This window comes from Saccopteryx leptura, chromosome 1, assembly GCF_036850995.1.
Source record: "Saccopteryx leptura isolate mSacLep1 chromosome 1, mSacLep1_pri_phased_curated, whole genome shotgun sequence".
NCBI lineage: Eukaryota > Metazoa > Chordata > Mammalia > Chiroptera > Emballonuridae > Saccopteryx > Saccopteryx leptura.
In genome coordinates this window covers 283,664,730-283,683,189 of record NC_089503.1, presented here as the reverse complement: position 1 = coordinate 283,683,189, position 18,460 = coordinate 283,664,730, and the positions used below count along the sequence as shown (strand labels likewise).

Here is an 18,460-nt window from a genome sequence, read left to right as displayed (position 1 = left end):
AGAGACAGAGAAGGAGAGAGAGGAGAGAGAGACAGAGAGAGAGAAAGGGGGAGGAGCTGGAACCATCAACTCCCATATGTGCCTTGACTGGGCAAGCCCAGGGTTTCGAACCGGCGACCTCAGCATTTCCAGGTCGATGCTTTATGCACTGCACCACCACAGGTCAGGCCTATTTTGCTATTTTTAACTGTGTGTTTTTGCTTCAATTATTTTTACAGGTATTCTTGGTATAATTTGCATACAAGTTCTTTGTTAGATAAATGTATTGAGAATATTCTTTGCCATTCTGTGGCTTGCCTATTCATTTTCTTAATGATATTTTTGATGAGATTTTCTTTTAATGAAGACCAATTTATCAATTGTTTTCTCTTATAGATAATAATTTTTGTGTCTGATTTAAGAAATTTTTGCTTACCCCAAGGTCATAAAGATATATATATATATATTAGATATTTTATTGCATTAATTTTAGTGTATGGTATGAGCTAGGCATTGTTTTTCCATATGGCTATAGACTTGTTGACAACTTTCCTGCTTTGGCATTTTTGTTGAAAATCAATTGACCAAGTAGGATGATTCTGTTTCTGGACCCTATCCTAGTCTTTTGACTTAATTGTTTATCTACATCATATTATCTAGATTAGCTTCCTGAGTCAGGTGCTCCTTTTCTTTTCAAAAGCCTGCTATAAATGCTTATTTGGAACTCTGTGGAGCAAATTTCTTTTTTTTTTTTTTTTTGTACTTTTCTGAAGCTGGAAACGGGGAGAGATAGTCAGACAGACTCCCGCATGCTCCCGACCGGGATCCACCCCGCACGCCCACCAGGGGCAACGCTCTGCCCACCAGGAAGCGATGCTCTGCTCCTCCCGGGTGTCGCTCTGCTGTGACCAGAGCCACTCCAGCGCCTGGGGCAGAGGCCAAGGAGCCATCCCCAGCGCCGGGGCCATCTTTGCTCCAATGGAGCCTTGGCTGTGGGAGGGGAAGAGAGAGACAGAGAGGAAGGAGGGGGGGATGGAGAAGCAAATGGGCGCTTCTCCTATGTGCACTGGCCAGGAATCAAACCCGGGTCCCTGCACGCCAGGCCGACACTCTAACGCTGAGCCAACCGGCCAGGGCCGGAGCAAATTTCAATGCTCACAAAAATCAAGGGATAGGGAACGTGCAGATACTCCAGTACTTTCAGCCTTTTGCATAGTGCATTTTTTGTATCGTGCATTTTCACCAATGAAATAAAAGTTGGTTTTGCACCTCATTTGCATAATTGAACAACTTTCTTTGATTTGTCATTTGCCTTTCTGATGTTTGTTAATAAAAAAAAATCAAATGCTTTTTAAAATTACTTCATATTCATTTTGAAATATCTCCTAATTTTTGTGAGCAGTATATTTAAGTTATAGCTGTCTGTACCTTTTTCTGTAATGTTATCCATAAGATTTGGGCCATATCACTTCATAATAAATGACAAGAGTCTATTAAATGCTAGTAGTACTAAACTCCTGTAGCAAGAATTCCAAATAGTTATCTCAAATTCTGTCCTATTCCAGTTAGTGTTACAGCCAGGTTCTCATGTTCCTTAATAAGGTAGGTGAGTAAATATAGTTTTCAAAAGATACAGACATGAAAATGAAGTGCCAATGTCTTCTGATGCTAGATTTATCATTACTCTTACTAATACGCTTATGCTGAAATTATTCTCAGGCCTGTCATTAATTCCTCTTTCCTAGAGCAAACTGCTAAGTCTTCTTTCCTTTTATGGTAGAACTTGAACTTGTCAGTTGAATCCAAGACAACTAGATCTGGGGGCACCTCTGAAGGGCTAAAGGTGGTAACTGATAGGGTTGCAAGTGGGGGCCATGACCCCCTCCTCATGGATAAAGGGACATTGACATACTAGATGTTCCAGATCACCTTCCCCCCAGGCATCTGTGTGACCAACCCGGGTGTGGAAAGTTCCCTAGCTTATTTACAGTTAATCTTACATAAATCGCTGAAAGCTGCATTTTTCCTTAATGATCACCAGCCCCCACACTCAAATCCCCTATTTAACTCTACCTGTTAGAGAACTGGGGGCTGCTCTCCCTTACAAGACAGCCCGGCAGGTTTCCTTTCATTAAAGCCTGTTACACTGGTCTTTCAGACTCCGATTGATTCTATCAGTAACATTAGGACCAAAAAAGAAAAAAAGGTAGCATACAACACATAGCAGATGGTAAATGTGTGAGAAATATTACCAGGAGAGAAGTAACATAGATTGAAAACATAAATACTTAAACATTTTTAGAAACACAAAGGGCACTACATCTGTAAATATTGTTGTGGGGTTAGGAATCTTGGAAATATCTTTAATGTAGATATTGATGTTAGAATAACCATTCCTTCCTAAAACATTCCCCTAAATGTTTCTGTAAAAACCATTAGATTGACTGTGTAGTGAACTGAACTAGTAAAATCTCCACTTTTATTTTGGATTCTGAACGTGAGGGGACACAATGAGGAAGCAGGTTGTCAGGTGTCACAGATTTGGAGTAATATAGGTGATCTTTATCAAATGCTTACATTGTGTCATTGACAGCCTTGGCCTGGTACAGGGGCCGGAAAGTGAAATTCAACGGAATAGAATGTTATCAATGACTTCTAATTAGTATCCCCCCCATGTAAATTTTCTATAAAGCTTTTCATGCTTTCAAGAGTCAACATTAAGTGGGTTTTTTTTTTTTTACACTGTTTCCATCTAAATAAAAGTTAACGGCCTTTGCCTTGCTTTCCCACCACAATTCTTGAAATGTTGGAGAATACAGAGTTCCCGCACAGTCGCTAGCGTCCCCGCCCCACTGTATAGGACAAATGGCATTTCAGGAACAGCAGCTTCTTCAGGCGCCAAATACAAGGGTACAGAAAAAAGGGAACCAGTAAGCAGGAAAGAAACAGGAGGCGACTTTAAAGGAGGGGCTTGGCGAGGCAGAGAACAAATTAATAGGAAATTAGCCAGAAGGGGCGTGGCGCCCGCGTCCGGTCGGCCGGTGCGCGTTGTGCAAGTCCCCGCAGTTCAGCCACCCGCTTGCTAGGACAGCTTCCCTGCCTCACTGCTGCTGCCATCCACGCACGGTACGTGCCGGAGAGGGGGTGCAGAGGGGGAGGCTGCGGAGAGGGGGTGCAGAGGGGGAGGCTGCGGAGAGGGGGAGGCTGCGGAGAGGGGGTGCAGAGGGGGAGGCTGCGGAGAGGGGGAGGCTGCGGAGAGGGTGGTGGGCGGGACGGGGAAAAGTTGATGGCGGGTGTAGGCTTGAGAGAGGTCTCTCTGCCAGCCTCGCAACTTCTTTGCTCGGTTTAGCTGCTCTTTGCTTTTCAATTGGGTCACAACTTAAAGAAAGTGGTGTTCCTCTACCCTTGTAGGTAAAATTTCCCGTTGTCAGATTCCAGGGATGAAATTTGACAGAGTAATCTTTTCATGTTTAAGTGATTTACTCAATCTTTTTTCTTCATACACTTTGAAAGGCCCCCTTGAACTTTGAGGGAATAAAAAGTACGTGGAAGTTGCCGTCATGTGTATGAAGTCGCTGCAGTTGAAGCAACTTCTGTTCAACCTAAGATTGTAAAATTCTGAAGTGGCTCTTCTTCGTAGTCAAACTGGCCTTTGTACCAAGTGACGAAGGACAGGACTTGTCCTCCCCTTTCATTTGATAAGCTCTTGGACGTTCAGCAAGTTTGAAATAATAATAATAGCAAAGTGCAGGAGGACATGGTTTAGACCGTGATATTTTTATGATCAGTTGACTGGAAAGCTAAGGATGGAACTCCACAGAATGCTCTCCATCCCCCCACCCCTTCCACTCCCCAATCTGGAGGAGGGAGCCATGTGAAAGAAGTAAGAGATGGGGACCTTCTTTGGGTGTGAAAGCCTCAGCTATTATGTTATCTCCGGATTGGGGTGGTGGAGAGAACAGTGTCTTCTATTTACCTGCTTCCTTCGAAGTAGTTCCAAGGCGTGTTGATAGTCCTGGCACCACTCACCATTTTTATTTTGTCTTTTTCCCTGTTCCTACTTCTCCCCAAGGGAGTTTTCCACTGGGCTGTAATAAAGCATTGTCTCTGGTCAGAGGGAGAGTTCCCCAGACTCCCTGCTGCAGCCTAGAGTTTTCAGGGCCTGGCTTGCTGTGAATACCAAGCTGGACACACCCTTTGTCTCCTTGTGGGCTGACAACTGGGAAGTTTGGGAGCTTTGTTGTGTCCAAAATAAAAGGATTATGTGTTGACCATCCTTGGTCACTTTTTAAAATGACAAATTGGTCCACATTTGCGTATTGCTGCCTATGGTAGATAAGAACAATTTTTCTAAGGTTTTTTTTTTTTTTTTTTTTTTTTTTAGAGTAGAATTTTTTAATCATTGGGGCTTGAAAAGGAGGTTCTCAGGCACATTGCCCTGAGAACAGCCTCACCCACATTCCCTCAGAGCTACCGCATTTTCTTCCCAGCACCTGGGCTCTGAAGCATGGGGGACTAACTCTGCAGTTACTTCAGTCTGTTTAGAAAATTCCAGAATTCATAAGAAGCAACAAAAGAGCACTGAGTTATCTAATTCCTTATCACATGGGTAATATTCTTTTGTTGGCTTCAGAAAATATAAAATTGCAGAGTCACGGCCCTGAGCTTGTATGCCCAGATTTTCTGCGTGTTTCACAATATTGACGTAGTGGGGACACCATGAATAGAAGAACTTTGCTCTTTTTCACCAAGAACCTGTAAAGAGAAGAGGAATATTCTTCAGTTGATTGCTGAAGACAACTGGGGTAGGGGAGGGCAAGATAAAAAAGGGATTTGACAGAAAATGCTCCCCTAAGACCAGAGCAATCTTGAGTTGTTTGCCTGAGGCTGGACACACCAGACAGAGTTAAACACCTGAGAAAGCTGGGTTTCAGTGTTGGGTCTGCAATTGTAAATTTGGGTCAGTTAGCCTCTTTACCTCTCTGGGCTTTATTTTCCTTATGTGTTAAAGATGGGGCAGATCTTCCTTGCTGTCACTACAGTAATGTTTTTTAAATCAAGAGAGATCATGTGAAAGCTTCTTGAAAACTCTAAAATGTTATGTTCAGTGCCTAGAACAGCACCAGAGTAGGAGCTTATGTATTATATTTACCCAGTACTGAGAGAGCACTTCCCAGGCCCCAGGACTTTTCTAAGTCCTTTACACTTTACTCATTTAATGCTCACAAGATTCCTGTGAGGTAGGCAGTATCATTAGCTTCATTTTATAGGGAAGGTAATCAGGTCCCCGAGAAGTGAAATTCCAGCTCAGTGGCAGAGTTGAGACCCACCTGCACTCCAGTCTAGCTCCAGAGTCCAAGTGTGCTCAACGTTCTGTCCTTTGAACTCTCAAGGCAGTCACCTTCACATAGGGGACTGAGTGCTGCTCTCTGGCAAGACAGACAGACTGAGGTATTCTCTGTTGTGCCAGCTGGTCATGGGCAATTAAAGAAACAGCACACTATGCCTTGTAACAATTTTTTCTATAATTTCTAACCAAGTTTCATAGTTTTCTCTGCTTACTTTAGATTATTTCTACCTCATTCCTAGGATACTCAAGTGATTTCACATCTTACCCTCTTGTTATTATCACTATACTGCTCTTCTTCCTCCTGGCAACTTTTTCCAGTAAGAAGCTTTCAGTAATTTCGTTTTGAGTGCAGTGCCCAACCGCGATGCAGGCTTAAGGCAACATATTGGCATATTGACTTTTAAAAAAAAGTCTGTATTGGTAGTACCTTATCTCATGCTATAAATGACTGTGCTTTCTAAATGTCTTACCTTACTCCTCTCATCTGGCCCTCGGGTGTGTTGGGAGTGGGAGATGTTGATCTCAGAGGCGGGTCATGGACAAACAGGGTGTAACATCAGAGTCTCAGTGTTGGCCCATCTCCCAAAACCACAGGCCTGAAAAATTCAGCCACATTTTTGGCGATTGTGAAACTCTCTTTGTGTGAGGTCCATTTTCAATGTATTGTTCATATTTAAAGAAAAAGCTCTTCCAACTGCTGACATCTGTGTATTCTTTTTCCACCAACAGTTTTAGAGGGCTTCTACCTTTTCTTTACTCTTTCCATACCAAGTTTTACCTAGGGGGGACATCCTCAGAACTGTTACTTCATTACTAAATAAATTTCATTCTGGGAGCATTAGTAGAGACCTACAAAAATTGTGAAGCGTTTAAAAATTATTGTTAAATAGCTACACTTTCTACTTGATAAACTTAATTTTTTTCTTTTAAATTAACTTCCTCATTGTTCTAGATCTCTTTCCAGAAGTATAAGACTAGGAGTCCCTTATTAAACTAATTACTTGAGCTCTGAGGATAGAGTAGCTTATTCATGACTCTCACCCCTCAGTGCTAGAACCAGTGTAGATAAATGAAATGCTACCAGAAGTATACCTGGCACAGAGAATTTACCTGACATGCTATGCTTTCAAGACTATTGACTTGTGGAGGTGAAGTATTTCAGTATTTCACCATAGGTATTTTGTTTTGTTTTTTTAACTATAGTATATCATTTCTGTTTGCCTAAATATAAGAAGTACATTTTTGGCTTACCCTTCAAAAAAGGAATTACTTAGGAAGCTTTGGTTTATCTACAAAATGGGAATACTAATACCCACCTTGTGAACATAATTGGAAGAGGAAAGAAGTTAACAGGTGTGAAGGGTACCAACAGTGCCAGCCAGAGAGCACACATTCAGTCAGTGTTCGCTGAGTCAGAATTGAGCAGTTTGCAGTCTCTTGAAGGAACCAGGTCAGTATTGTTTGGGTGTAAGATATGAGGTTAGTGATGTGGGTTTGTGTTCCAGCTTGGCTGCTTAACATATCTAATTCCCATTTTCTTCAAATGTAAAATGGATCTAGTTATGAGGATTATAATATTACAGTTACGAAGATTACATAAGGCAATGCACATAAAGTACATGGCCTAGTTGGACTCAGAGTGACACATAAAGGTAAATACATATGTATATTGTATGTGGTTTATATCACATTCATCAGTACCACATAGAAAACTGTAAGGCCAGTAACAGAGAAGAGAAAGATACAGATTTATAGATTATTGGTAAATGGATATAATGATTAGAATTTGATAGAGATCAGTCTAATAAGATTTCATGCAAGCGTTGGGTTTTCAAGGCAGGAATGAACATTGTCTACAAGTGTTTCTCACAAGCTGGTCTGCAGACCGGTCCACCAGAAATGTGCGAGTGAATGAAAGAGTTAGCCACCCTGATATTGTATGAAGATTTTAGACCCAATGATCTCAGTCGAATTTGCTTATGCTCAGGGTGGTTTCTGCCTTAGCAGTCCCCAAAATAATTTTTTCTATTTTCACTGGTCCCCAGGTGTAAAAAAGTTGAAATCCACCAGTCTAGAAGATAGTGTACTCCATGCTAAGCAACTTAAATAGGTTTTTAGCTTGGGTATGAGAAAAGATGTATGTTTATATGAAAATGATAGAAGAATCAAATAGCAGAGCAGATAATAGAACACAAAAAGGTTAAAAAGCATGACTACCAGATAGTGCCAGGAGTTTACATTTTAAGATTTACCCTAGATCCCTAGGCACTTTGACTTCGGTATCACCAGTGTGCCTTAGTTTTACTCCTGAGTACATTCCCAATTATATGTCTGCCTCTAGACTAAGATAGTTACATTAATTTTACTCTTGACATCTTTTAGATGGCAGTAGATGCAGCACGTGAAGTTACCTAAAGAGTTAAGCGAATCCTCCTTCCTTATTCCTTTGATGAAAGTACCATAGTGCCGATTTTTCACCTTATACTTGCGTTGCTATTAATGATGATCATGATCATGGTGATGTGATTCATGGTGATGTGATGAACCTGATAAGGATGTAATACACTTGACTGAGGTTTTCCACAGGCCAAGTGATGTGCTAAGTATATTCCACATGTTATCTCAATTAAATCCTGACAGCCACCATTAAATTGGGAGCTATTACTAGTTCCATCTTATAAATGAAGAAATTCATCCTCAGAGGCCAAATCTCTCAACCAGGGTTAATAACCAAGTGGTGGGATTATAATTCAATTCCTGAAACCTGATATCTTGAGTACTACTGAAATAACAAAAAGCTGTACGTTTGGTTTCTAAAGCAGACAGAACATATATAAGGACATGGGCATTCCTAATCAAACATTAATGGTACTACATTAATGGTACTACATAGTTTAATGTTTCTAAAGAGCTCAGTTTGCCTGACCAGGCGGTAGTGCAGTGGATAGAGCGTCGAACTGGGATGAGGAAGGACCCAGGTTCGAAACCCCAAGGTCGCCAGCTTGAGCGCGGGCTCATCTGGTTTGAGCAAAAGCTCACCAGCTTGGACCCAAGGTCGCTGGCTGGAGCAAGGGGTTACTTGGTCTGCTGAAGGCCCGCGGTCAAGGCACATATGAGAAAGCAATCAATGAACAACTAAGGTGTCGCAATGCGCAACGAAAAACTAATGACTGATGCTTCTCATCTCTCAGTTCCTGTCTGTCCCTATCTATCCCTCTCTCTGTCTCTGTAAAAAAAAAAAAAAAAAAAAAGTAAAGAGCTCAATTCATGAACTCTTGTCTTTTGTGTCCAAACTGGGATTCATTTTGATGTAAAAGTGTGACATCAGACTATCTGCAGCATTTGCCTATTTATTTTGTCTTGTAATAGCTCCTACATATTCATTTTCATTCCACTCATTTGATGTCTTCAAGCTTTATGACATAGAACTAAAGAAAATACTATTTGTTTTGAAAGTTTAGAAAAACATGTTGATTTTTTCTTCTGTAAATAACTCAAGATACTTTAAAGAGCAGTATGGTTAATATTGCAGTACAACACACCAAGTGACCATTAAGTTGTTAGGAGTATTTATGTCTGCTTTTTCTTTATCTTGTCTACATTATTTTTTAAGATTCCAGATCAACATTGAAAAAATGGTTGACCTTACCCAGCTAATGGAAAATGAAGTATTCATGGCCTTTGCCTCCTATACAACAATTGTTCTTTCAAAAATGATGTTTATGAGTCCTGCAACTGCATTCTATAGAATGACAAGAAAGGTAAGAAACTTGAAGGAAATCTTTTTTTATCTTGATAGGGGAGCCCAAAAGTTAGAAATTTGGCTTCAGTAATAGTAGCTTTTAGTTGTAATGAATAAGGGATATGTAAGGGTTAGGAAATAGTTAATCTGCTTGCTTCTCTCTTGCTCTCTTTCCCTCCCTCCCTCTCTCTTTCTTTTTAAAGATTTTATTTATAGATTTTATAGAAAGAGTAGAGAGATAAAAAAGCAGAGGGAGAAATGGGAAGCATCAACTTGTAGCTGCTTCTAGAATGTGCCTTGACTGGGCAAGCCTGGGGTTTCAAACTGGTGACCTTCAAACCAGTGATCAGCATTCCAGGGTAAGGCTCAGGCCACTGTGCCCACCAGGTCAGGCTTGCTATTCTCCTTTAATGGCTCCCTGGCTTTTACTTTGAAATGCAACAAAAAGTTTACCTTTGCAGGAATATAGGGGAAGGCATTCATGGAGAGGAACTTAAAGATTAGAAAAGTTTAAATCACAATAATTGTTTGTAAAAGCCTAGCCACAGGATTTATTGTGAAAAGTTAAGGCCTATAAATTAATTAGAAACTTAGTTCACCAATCACAAATCTTTACTTTGTCTCCTAAGGGAGTCTTTTTTTATAGACAATTCCCAGAGGCAGCTGGTCTCAGAAGTGCCAGGTCATGTCGGGTTTGAAGATTTACCAAGGACACCTGATAGGACCTGTGCTACATCAGGAGAACTTGTGGGGGAGATATGCCTGCAAACTGCAGCCCCACCTTCTGCACAGTGTGATATGATAAACTGTATGAACTTTGCCCCCAAGCCCTATAAAAACAGCCAGCACCTGGAGAGTGTTAAGACATTTTTTTCTGGACAGGAGAAGTTGTCTTCTCAGCTTGCTGACAACTGGAATAAAAGACACTCTAATATCACTCAGATCCATCTTTGTGATTGAATGGCAGCAACAGGCAACTGAAAACCCAGCTTGTTCCAGTAACACTTTTGAGTGTTGGAATTCTGAAAAGCAGTTTTCTTAATTTACTCTTTTATTTTGTAAAGTCTCATGGCCCATTGTTTAATGCTGCCAAAGAAGCATGCAGTCATTTGGTAGAGATGGATTTGATATATTTATGGACCAGGTACTTTCACCCCAAAATGGTAAATGTTTTTTCCATTGGGGATTTTACCTTTTGTCATGCTGTTTTAGCATAGGAAATTTCTGGAGTATCCAAGGTTTCCAAAAAAAAAAAAAAAACTGTCTGTGATTTTGAAGGTAATTTTGCCAACTAGAGTTTACAAAATAGTCATTTTCCAGACAATGAGCTGGTGTTTTTAGCTCTGTTATATGTCAAAGGTACACTTTGGGGACAAAATTAAAGTTCTTATTCCCAATGCATTTGAATTTTGGATACTTTTGACTTCTTAAGTAAATAACATTGCTACCCACCATTGTAAGAATTATTTAAAAATAAAAACTGGAGGCATGCGAGAGAGGGGTAGAAAGATTTGGAGCACATATCCTGTATTCAAACAAGGAGTATGACACAGTGAGGAGAACTGAGTAACTCTACCTTGTCAAAGTTAAGTGATTTTTCTTTGGTGTGGTCCCTGTGCTTATTCAACAATTTCTTTTTCCTGAAAACCACCTATTTCTCTCTCGGTGCCTATCCTGAATTTTGTCCCAACTGTGCCTTGCTGTTATCTAGAGGTCATAGTCCTTCCTAAGGTATTTCTTTATACTGTCTTGAGGTGTAATTCCTTCCCCAAGGATATTTGCATTTTAATGGGGCATATTCCCGAATGTTTAAATCTCTAGTAGGACAAGGTGTTGGAGCAGCAGGCTATAAAACAGGTGCCTACCACCAGGTCCCCACTGTCCTCCAGAAACATAGTGGTACCAAGGATAGCAGAAACGCAGCCTGTCTTACAAGAAAAGGACAAGGGAATTTAAATTGGTAAAGTGCTAGTGATGTGTGCCAGGAGCCATGATGCTCTTTGTGTGTACCGGATCATGAAATCATTTCACATAATTGCTAACATGATCATGTGAGATTCTCATCAGTGTCCTTATTTTATAGCTGAGGAACTGAAAGAAGTGTAAAGTTGCTTACCCAAGGCTTCCCATTTTTACTGAGATTCAAATTCATTTTTGTTTAAACTCAAATTTCATGTACTTGTCATTGTAATACATTTATTTACTCACTCAAAATTTGTTTATTGGCTATCTAGTGTATGCCAGGTATTTATTTAGGGACAAGATTGACAGACCTGACTTCAAGAGCTGATACGGTATCACATTCCTGCCCATCAGTTGTCCTCAACCTCTTTATCTGGATTAAATACTCATATCACATTAAGAAAAATATTAAAATATTCATGAGATTTCTGAGCTTCAATTAAAGCTAATTTGGTAGTTCATGTTTTTATTTATTAATTTATCATAAATTATTAAACAATGGAACATGCTTAAGTATTTTTTAAGTGCATGTTTCAAGTTTCAAGGGATGGGGAAATCATTTCAAACAGCATAATAATTACAGAACATGTGCCCTAGAACATGTGCCTTAGAACATGTACTTTGCATTTATAGGAATAAAATAAACTTTAATACTTCACTATATTATCCAATTCAAAGTTTTAGTTAATTCAGGAGAAGCAGAGGCACATGTAGTCTAACAAAGTACAGAATACAGTTCCTGCGTTTTGCTCTTCCAATCTTTAGCAACTAAACTAACGCTTTCAGATGAGCAATCTAGTAGAAATGTTAATGGCCTTGAGAGAAGGTGCCTGACCATCACTATGAAAAAAATACCAGTCCACCATCATAATAGTCCATGATGACCTAGAATTACACCCTCTTTTCTATTTGCTTCCTTTTCACTATTTTTATACATTGATTTTAATTTAATTTTTTATTTAGGCTTTTCTTTTCAAAAAATATTTTGCACTGCTAGTAAAAATTCAGATTTAAACTATAGGTGCTTTCCTCTCCCCCTCTGTTTGATCTAAATTTTCTTTCAGTAGGAGGCCTGTTCTATTAAAATGAAAATAACTTAAATAGTATACCTCAGTGTTATATGGTATTGGAAAAATCTTTTCTTGTTATTTGGAATAGGTTTTTGCCAACCCAGAAGACTGTGCAAGCTTTGGCAAAGGAGAAAATGCCAAGAAATATCTTCGGGTAGATGACAGAGTAGAACGCGTGCGAAGGTAAACCGTTGCCTGAAATTATTTACTTGGTTAAAGAACTTTGGTCAAGGAGTTCAGTAAGGATGTTTCGGTATTGAAGAAGAAGGAAGAAAAGTCAGTCATTTTATGTAGCCCAATAATAATTACAGAAAATTAAGGATCTGGAAGTCTTCAGCTATCACTACAGTTAACACCTGTTGCCAATTTTGCTGTTCTTCTTTGCACTCTGTGGGGGTTAATAACTTTATTCTGGGTAAGGATATGTCAAAACTAATGACAGGTGGGAGGTAAAATGAGAAGGGTAGATTCTTGCAGTTTTGTTATCTTTCTCCAGAGGTGAGACTGTCATCTTATGTAAAAGGGTGAAGAACTAAGGCATTTTGCATGATTCAGAATATGAGTGCGGGATATAGTTCTCTCACCTCTCTCCTTTGTAGTACTGAGAACTCAATGAACAATGAAAAGCAATAAGCCAAGATGTCATCTATGTAGCTTTCTAACAATATACTTAATATACTTATTTTAGAAGCATGTTAAATTTTATTCTGGAGGTGTTTTTCTTAATTCTTGTCATAAAGTCAGTTACATTGGAAAAACAATTCAGCTTTACTGAGGTATAATTGACAAATAAAATGGGAAGATATTTAAAGTATACAACATTATGATTTGATATATTAATCAAATCATATCCACTGTGGAAGTATTTCCCCACCAAGTTAATTGACACATTTATCATCTTACATATTGACACCCCCATTTTTTGGTGAGGACATTTAAGTCCTACTCTATTAGCAAATTTCAATTATATAATACAGTGTTATCAGCTGTAGTCACCACATAATACATTCTATCTTCAGACCTTATTCATCTTTTAACTAAAAGTTTGTACCCTTTTACAAAACTGCCCTTCTTATCCCCACCCCCAGTCCCTAGCAACCACTTTTATTCTGTTTCTATAAGTTTACCATTTTTTTTAAAGATTTCTTCCACTTGTGATACCATACAATATTTGTCTTTGTCTGTATTATTTTAGCACAATGCCTTCTAGTTTTATTCAAGTCGCTGCAAATGACAGGATTTCTTTTTTTAAGGCTATCCAATATTTCACTGTTTATACATACACTGTATATACCACATTTTTTTAACCCATTCATTCATTGCTGGACACAGGTTCTTCCTATAACTTAGCTGTTATTAATAAAGCTGCAGTGAATGTGAGAATACATACATCTCTTCAAGACAGTGCTTTCTTTTCCTTTAACTATATACCCAGAGTGGGATTGTTGGAGCAGATATTCTTGAAGAACTATATGTTTTCTGTAGTGGCTTTACCAGTTTACATTCCCCAAAAAAGTGTACAAGGACTCCCTTTTCTCCACATTCTTGCCAGCATTTGTTATTTTTTGTCTTTTTCGTGATAACCATCCTAATATATGTGAGATGATAACTCATTGTGGCTTTGATTTGCATTTTCTTGATGATCAATGATATTGAGGCCATTGTATGTTTTCTTTGAAAAAAATGTCTATTCAGATTTTTTTCTATTTTTAAATTGGATTATTTGGTTTTTTTCTTTTTCTATTGAGTTGTATGAGTTCCTTTATATATTTTGGATATTAACCCCATATCAGATATATGGTTTGCAAATATTTCATCCTATTCCATAGGTTGCCTTTCCATTTTATTGATAGTTTTCTTTGCTAAGCAGAAAGAAGCGTGTTAGTTTGATATAATCCTACTTGTGGGTTTTTTGTGTGTTTTGTTTTGCTTTTGTTGCCTTTGGTTTTGGTGTTAAATTTAAAAACATTTATTGCCAACACCCATGTCAAAGAGATTACTCTCCATGCTTTCTTCTAGGATTTTATAGTTTCGGTTCTTACATGCAAATCTTTAATCCATTTGTTGAGTTGATTTTTATATACAGTGTAAGATAAGGTCCATTTTCATTCTTTTGCCTTTGAAAATCCAGTTTTTCCAATACAATTTATTTAATGGAAGCCCTGTTAGCTAGGTGATCAAAGGACCTGTCCTTCGTGCTGCAGGTATAAAAGCTGGAACACAGATGTGGGCATATGCTACCTTTCGAGGAAATAATGGGAGGTGGGCCTTTTTATCTCTTCCCTCTGTCCTGAGTCCCACATAATAACTAGTTGGGACCCAGGAGTGGAAATAGTGTTGGCTATCAAGCGAGGCTCTTTAGTGACCCACCCTTCCTTCAGGTGGAAGTGAAAAAACTGGGATTACAAACATGTATAAAAAGGTCCTCGCAGGGAGATACAAGAGACTGAGTGGGTGACAAGGAGATGGCAGGGATGTGTGTGCCAGCTCCTCCATCTCCAGGAAGGCCTAAGTTGTGGGGTAAGAGGTATAACTTCCTAGGATGTTTAGGTCTATTTCATCAGGGAAGAACTTTGAAGGGTATTAGGATTTAGAAAAAGGAAGAGGAGAGGAGAAATCACGCCAATTTGGGAAAATTTCTTTGTGGGAATTTAGACGCTACTGTATGCTGAGTGGGAAGATCTTTGACTGAGATAAAGGAATCATGAAATGTCTGCTGTGAAGCTTCTTTTGTGGTCAGCCACACCCTAACAATTCTCAAAGACGTGTGGCAACTGTACTCCAGGGCAGGTTGGTACTGAGATCCAAGTGGTTCTGATCTGAGGCAGGGAAGAATGACTGGAATGTCATGAGCATAGAGCAGGGTTGGTGGTAAGGTCAGCCAGATACCAAGGGACATCTGTCTGAAGGAGAGAGGAAGATGGGAACATGAATTATAGGGTAGGGGGAATAGACCCAGGTAGAAAGTGGTCACAAGTAAAGACTGATGTCCACCAGGGATAAAATTGGTAGCCGTCTAAGAATGACACAAAAATGAGGGAAGCTGCCACTCTGGGATGAGCTGTGTCATCTGAGCAGAGAAAGGGTTACAGTGCAAGGGTGATATTGACTACAGTGGGCGCACTGGGAGATCTGGGCAAGTGTGTGTCTGGAACAGGGGCTAAAATGGACAGCACTGAAAATAGCATAAATTAGCAAAGAGTATGAGGGTCTATTGAAAACAGGCCTTTCCAGGACAATAAGGAATATTATCTGTGAGGATATTTTGAGGGCTGAGGATGGGGAAAGAAAATTGATGATAAGAAATAAGGTTAAAAGAGGGAGGTCAGAGAAAAGGAATAGGCCAGGAAGGTCAAAGGGAGCCTTGCCCCTGACCTTCCTTCTCTCTTCTCTCGGGGAAGCGTATTACAGTTCTCCTTACTGTCCTTGGCTTTCCTCTGTTTTAATTCGGCATCCTGTTTTCCAATAACCTAATACAGGCTTCTAAGAGAATTGATTTCCACAGGCTCTTCCTCTTAAAAGTTCTTCTCCAAATTGAAATACCTGACCTTTTAGAATGTTGTAAAGGAGAACACTAACGATCATGATTGAGGTGAAGATCTATCTGTGGTCTCAGAATGCAGAGGACCAAAACCCTCTGGAAGAAGATGAAGCAGGCCCTTCTTTAGAAAAAGGAGTGTTTCTGTTCTTACTTGCCCACTTTACTGTCAGGAAACCTTGGGTTCCATGAAAAAGGAGACAGGAACACTCATATCTTTCTGCTTTGCTTTTATTCAGGAACAAGTAGTTATTTAAATCTTTCAAAACCATTAATTATCTAGGATACTGTCACCTTCTTCATACCTTTATGTTGTCATCATCTCTGTCAGGCAACCTTAGAGATAATCTGTGGAAAACAGAAGAAAGGAAAGGAGGGAAGATAATGATATTGAATATACAGCATGTTGCTATTATATATATATTTTTTTCTAGGTATATATATATATCTTTTTATATATATTATATATATTTATATTTTATTTTATTTTAAATATATATATTTATATTTTATTTTAATATGAAATATTTATATTTTATTTTAAATATATATTTATTTATTTTTGCTAAAAGAGTAACATAAAACAAAAATATTTTTCATTTTGAAATACATATCAATAGCTGATAAACTATAAAATTTTAATTTCTTTTCTAGATTCTAAGCAATTTTTAATTCTGGGGACATAAACAGGAACATCAAATTTTAAAATTAAGTACTTAAAAATATGAAATCAGTAATAGATGTTCACACCTCTGGCCAGAGAAACCTGAGGTGCCATGAATTGGAGGGACACTTGTGGCTAAGCCATGCTTGTTGTTTTCTTCTAGCTGTGGTAGAGGGAACACTTAGGAAACATACCCTTTTTTGTGTTATTATTTTTGTGTATTCTTCCTACTTTGTCCCTCCGCTTAGTGAATTTCTTTTATAATTTGAGGATTCACTGGCTAAAATGTTACCAATATTTAAAAAGTTATTTGTACATTGTGTTATTTGGATGTTGAGAACATGAGATTCTTGATATTAAAATACTAAATTAACTTTTGGCAACCTCTGGTTTGCCACGTGGTTTATTTCAGTAATCATTTTGAAGACTAGAAGAATTGAGGGAGGAATTTAGAAAGATTATAACCAAAAGGATTATCTTCTTTTGGAGGAAGAGTTTTTAGAAGAAGAAACTTGAATTATTATTGTATGAACCCTGGAAGAAAAAGTATTTCATAGTTACAAAAATGAATTGAGTTTTACTATATAGATGCAGTTTTAATATTCTTGAAAGTACAAAATGCCTTCCCTGTCACATGTTGAGATATACTAAGAATAAAAAGAAACAAAAATAATGGGGCATTCTAAATAAAAACCAGGTACATAAGGAAGCAAAGATAAATAAAACAAATTTTTCTTTGAATTTTTAAGATCTATTAACATTTATATTTAGTTTTAGAAGTGAGGGGGAAATGAATATATTTCTGTTAACTTGAAAATTAAAGTTGTACTCATCATCTTTTTTCCACAGGGCCCACCTGAATGACATTGAAAATATTGTGCCATTTCTTGGTATTGGCCTTCTGTATTCCTTAAGTGGTCCAGATCTCTCTACGGCTCTCCTGCACTTCAGACTGTTTGTTGGAGCACGGATCTACCACACGATTGCTTATTTGTTACCCCTTCCCCAGCCAAATCGTGCTTTGGCTTTTTTTGTTGGATATGGAGTTACTCTTTCAATGGCATACAGGTTGCTGAAGAGTAGATTGTACCTATAAGGAGAATCATACAACTCATCATCCAATTATTTTCTAAGAATTCTATGCTTCCAATTTATAATGAATAATTTTTAAGATTTTAAGTGAGAAATTAAGATGGGAAAAACCTAGTGTAACTATTAACATCACCAGTATCCTTTATTCTTGTTATGATTGCGCTAGAAATTGAATGTAATTCTTAAATCTTTCGTCTTGTTATTAAAGTCCTTATTTGTAAATTTTGATTATAATTTGTAACATTCATTCACCATTCCATACTTTAAATATAAAAGGAGTGAGTGCATGTGTGAGAAGAAATCTGTCTTTTATTATTGCTGAAATAAGCATATGAAATAAAGAATTTAAAGAATAATTTTATTTGGCTTTATTTTTCTCAACTGGTATTTCCAAAAGTTTCAAACCTGTGGGAAAGTGGAAAAGTAATACAACGAACTTTTTGTCTTTTACTTCAATTGACTGACTGCTGATGTTTTGCCATATTTTCTCTAGCTCTCTCGCTCCCTGCTTTTTTTGAATAATCCGAAGGTAAATTGTAAATATCAACATATTTCACTCTGAAATACTTCACCATGCATTTCCTGTGAATAAGACAAGTTCTAAATATCACATTAGTATTATCATACCCAAGAAATTTAATTTTAATGCAATATTAAGAAATATATCATTCATATTTAAATTTCCCTAGTTTTCTTAATAATTTCCTTTATAACTGCTTTATTTTTGGATCCAGGAATGAAACAAGAACCACAGAAGCATTTTTTATTCTTTCTAGTTTTTAGTAAAATAAGAGTTCTTTAACTTTCTCTTTTTTCTCTGCCTTTTATATCCTTCACACTGTTTGAGGAGTAGAGGCTGGATGTTTTATAGAATGACCCCTGATCTCGTTGTATTCTATCTGTGATTTTCTCAATTTAGATTCAGATTTTATTGATATTATCTTGTTCACATTACAGCACATTGATAGACCTATACTATCCGTTTGTCCTGTTATGGGGATATTAAATTTGATCAATTCAGAAGGTATGTATTATCAAGCAGATTTATGCATTGTAAAGATAT

At 38.0% G+C, this 18,460-nt stretch overlaps 1 protein-coding gene across 1 annotated transcript; it reads left to right on the top strand.

Annotated features, from left to right (window-relative positions):
- The first annotated feature begins 2,958 nt into the window (after positions 1–2,958).
- MGST1 (microsomal glutathione S-transferase 1) lies at positions 2,959–17,753 on the top strand. Its single transcript, XM_066361129.1, has 4 exons — positions 2,959–3,105; positions 8,943–9,090; positions 12,192–12,286; positions 17,155–17,753. Exons 2-4 carry the CDS (start codon positions 8,965–8,967, stop codon positions 17,399–17,401), a joined length of 468 nt encoding a protein of 155 aa, XP_066217226.1. The 5' UTR covers positions 2,959–3,105; positions 8,943–8,964; the 3' UTR covers positions 17,402–17,753.
- The last annotated feature ends 707 nt before the right edge of the window (positions 17,754–18,460 follow it).

Excerpts from the sequence above, each read along its gene's own strand:
- MGST1 (XM_066361129.1), top strand. The coding sequence starts at position 8,965 with ATGGTTGACCTTACCCAGCTAATGGAAAATGAAGTATTCATGGCCTTT. Across the intron at positions 9,091-12,191 it reads TCTATAGAATGACAAGAAAG|GTTTTTGCCAACCCAGAAGA; the intron begins GTAAGAAACTTG and ends TATTTGGAATAG. Across the intron at positions 12,287-17,154 it reads AGAGTAGAACGCGTGCGAAG|GGCCCACCTGAATGACATTG; the intron begins GTAAACCGTTGC and ends TTTTTTCCACAG.